We start from the raw sequence: 3,093 nt of genomic DNA on the forward strand, positions 1-3,093 counted from the left end.
ACCCCCCTGGTTCTGGACTCCCCTCCAACTTCGGTGCTGGGGGGGGTGGAACATTTTTCCTGCATCTCGCCCGTCCGATCCCTTAATAATTCTAGATGTTTCTGTACGATCCAGGGGGACAGGCAGGATTTCCAGTTGGCACCAGTCCCAGGCCACATCCGCCCACGCGTTGAGGAATTTATCGGGAGCTCGGACCAAGGCACAGGATGGGCTTTGTGCACGCCGGCCTCGCTCACCCTGGTCAGCTTCTCGCCCCTTGTTCAGGACAGGACAGGGCGTGCATTCCCCGGGAATAAATAAATAAGCCATCGCTCGCACCCGTGACTCACGGTGATGGTGTGCAAACTCCATTAAACACCGGACAGGGGCCTGTTCTTTCCGGGGCCTTCTCGCGCCCACTTGCCAGAGGTGCTGCCTCTCGGCCCCGGGTTTGGGGGCCGAAGATGTCCCGGTCGGGGTTGGCTCCTGGGCCTGGCCAAGCCGGCTATCCACGAGTCATGGCGCCAGAGGGCTCTGACCGAGCCCCCTTTTTTTCCGGTGTTACGCCCGTCCGCGCCCGGGTGGCGTTAGAGAGGGACCAGGCGCTGTCCACGGGCGCCCTGAGGGATTTCCGGGACCGCTGGGCGCCGTGGGGAGCGGGGGTGAAAAGCATCCTGGGAAAGGATTGTAACGTGGTTCAGTCTCGACCCGAAACGTCACCCATTCCTTCTCTCCCGAGATGCTGCCTGACCCGCTGAGTTACTCCAGCATTTTGTGAAATAAATACCTTCGATTTGTACCAGCATCTGCAGTTATTTTCTTATAATACCAAGTGGTTGTATAGTAGTAGTTCATTGAGTACATTTGTTTGTCTTTTACTATGGCGGAGGTTTCTGTTTTGGTTTATTGTGTCGTAAATGTTATTTTTAATAACTGAATGCATTTTTTGATAATTAAATTAAAAGAGATCCGGGTTCGATCCCGACCTGGGACGCTATCTTCACGAGGGCTCGCGTCTCGTCTTCCCCGTGACCCCCGCGGGTTTTCTCCGGGCGTTCCGGTTTCCTCCCACGCTCCAAAGATGAGCAGGGTTCATTGGCTTCCCCAAATTGCCCACTGTTGCCCGTCGTCTGAAACTGAGATAACGTAGAACTTGGCGGACCGCTGGGTCGGCGCGGACCCGGTGGGCCGAAGGGCCTGTTTCCGCGCTGTATCTCTAAACTAAACTCAAACTAAATTAAAAATGTGTGGAGGGTTGCAGGGAGGTGAGTGGATCGACGGTGGTGGGATCTAGACAATAGACAATAGGTGCAGGCCCTTCGAGCCTGTACGCACCGCCATTCAATGTGATCATGGCTGATCATTCTCAATCAGTACCCCGTTCCTGCCTTCTCCCCATACCCCCTGACTCCGCTATCCTTAAGAGCTCTATCCAGCTCTCTCTTGAATGCATCCAGAGAATTGGCCTCCACTGCCTTCTGAGGCAGAGAATTCCACAGATTCACAACTCTCCGACTGAAAAAGTTTTTTCCTCATCTCCGTTCTAAATGGCCGACCCCTTATGCGCGGCTGGAACTAGGGGTGCCAACTATCTAGCTCCCGAATACGGTACGAGGTGACGTGACCTCACCCAGCCATCGGCCGCGTGCTCCCGCTCCACCAATGGCGGCCGCCCGGGCCGGGAGGCGGGTTTAGTTTAGTTTAGTTTAGAGATACAACGCGGAAACAGGCCCCTTCGGCCCACCGGGTCCGCGCCGACCAGCGATCCCCGCACACTAACACTATCCTACACACACTAGGGACAATGTTTTACATTTATACCAAGCCGATTAACTTGCAAAGCTTGTACGTCTTTGGAGCTATTGAGGGCGTGCAGCGTACGTTCACCAGGTTAATTCCCGGAATGGCGAGACTGTCGTATGTTGAAAGACTGGAGCAACTAGGCTTGTATACACTGGAATTTAGAAGGATGAGAGGGGATCTTATCGAAACGTATAAGATTATTAAGGGGTTGGACACGTTAGAGGCAGGAAACATGTTCCCAATGTTGGGGGAGTCCAGAACCAGGGGCCACACAGTTTAAGAATAAGGGGTCGGCCATTTAGAACAGAGATGAGGAAAAACTTTTTTCACTCAGAGAGTTGTGAATCTGTGGAATTCTCTGCCTCAGAAGGCAGTGGAGGCCAATTCTCTGAATGCATTCAAGAGAGAGCTAGATAGAGCTCTTAAGGATAGCGGAGTCAGGGGGTATGGGGAGAAGGCAGGAATGGGGTACTGATTGAGAATGATCAGCCATGATCACGTTGAATGGCGGTGCTGGCTCGAAGGGCCGAATGGCCTCCACCTGCACCTATTGTCTATTGGAGCGCGGAGGAAACCGAAGATCTCGGAGAAAACCCACGCAGATCATGGGGAGAACGTACAGCGTCTGGGCCTACAGTGGTCCGGGCCTACAGCGCCGTCTGGGCCTAATACGGGGCCCGTACAAACTCCGTACAGACAAGCACCGGTAGTCGGGATGGAACCCGGGTTCCCGGCGCTGCGTTCGCTGTAAGGCGGCAACTCTACCGCTGCGCCACCGTGACCGCCCCTGCGCTCTACTTGGGCGCTCTCCGTATCTCCATCGGTCGGCCTCCCCGCTCCGCCGGCCCCCAGGTCCCCCCCCTTGCTGCCCTTTTGAACCTCTAGGTTTTTTTGTGGCGTGCTGTGCTGGGTACAAGCCAGGCACCTCCTGGAAACTCCCGGGCAGCCGAACGAACAACACCGGTGTGTTTATCTGTTTTCCAAGGAGCTGTTTGCGTGGGCGTCTTGTTAAAAATCCCCCCGCCGAGCACAGGAAGCCCCTTCAGGCTGTCGAGGAGCGACGGGGGGGTGGGGGGGGAAAGCACAGGGCAGGGCTGAACGGAGATCTTTGTACATCAGCCCTGCGTGATAGAAAACAGGAATCTGGGATCCCACAGAAGGGTCAGAAATAGCCCGTGTCCCGTGCGAGGACAGTGGGTAATTTGTGCAAGGTAAATAGCAGGCCCAGGAAACAGCAGGACTATTTGAGGGTGTTGCCAGGCTGCGGAGAGCCTCCTATCAGTTCTAGCTAGGGTTGCCAACTGTCCCGTA

General features: G+C 55.2%; 1 protein-coding gene across 1 annotated transcript in view; it reads right to left on the reverse strand.

Annotated features, from left to right (window-relative positions):
* The window catches only part of LOC144609631 (pecanex-like protein 3), a 76,442-nt gene extending 76,133 nt beyond the window's left edge, over nt 1–309 (reverse strand). Inside the window, 1 exon segment of the mRNA XM_078428130.1 lies at nt 108–309. Coding sequence (XP_078284256.1) covers nt 108–309 — 202 coding nt within the window.
* Between the last annotated feature and the right edge of the window lie 2,784 nt (nt 310–3,093).

This window comes from Rhinoraja longicauda, chromosome 34 (assembly GCF_053455715.1).
Source record: "Rhinoraja longicauda isolate Sanriku21f chromosome 34, sRhiLon1.1, whole genome shotgun sequence".
Lineage (NCBI taxonomy): Eukaryota > Metazoa > Chordata > Chondrichthyes > Rajiformes > Arhynchobatidae > Rhinoraja > Rhinoraja longicauda.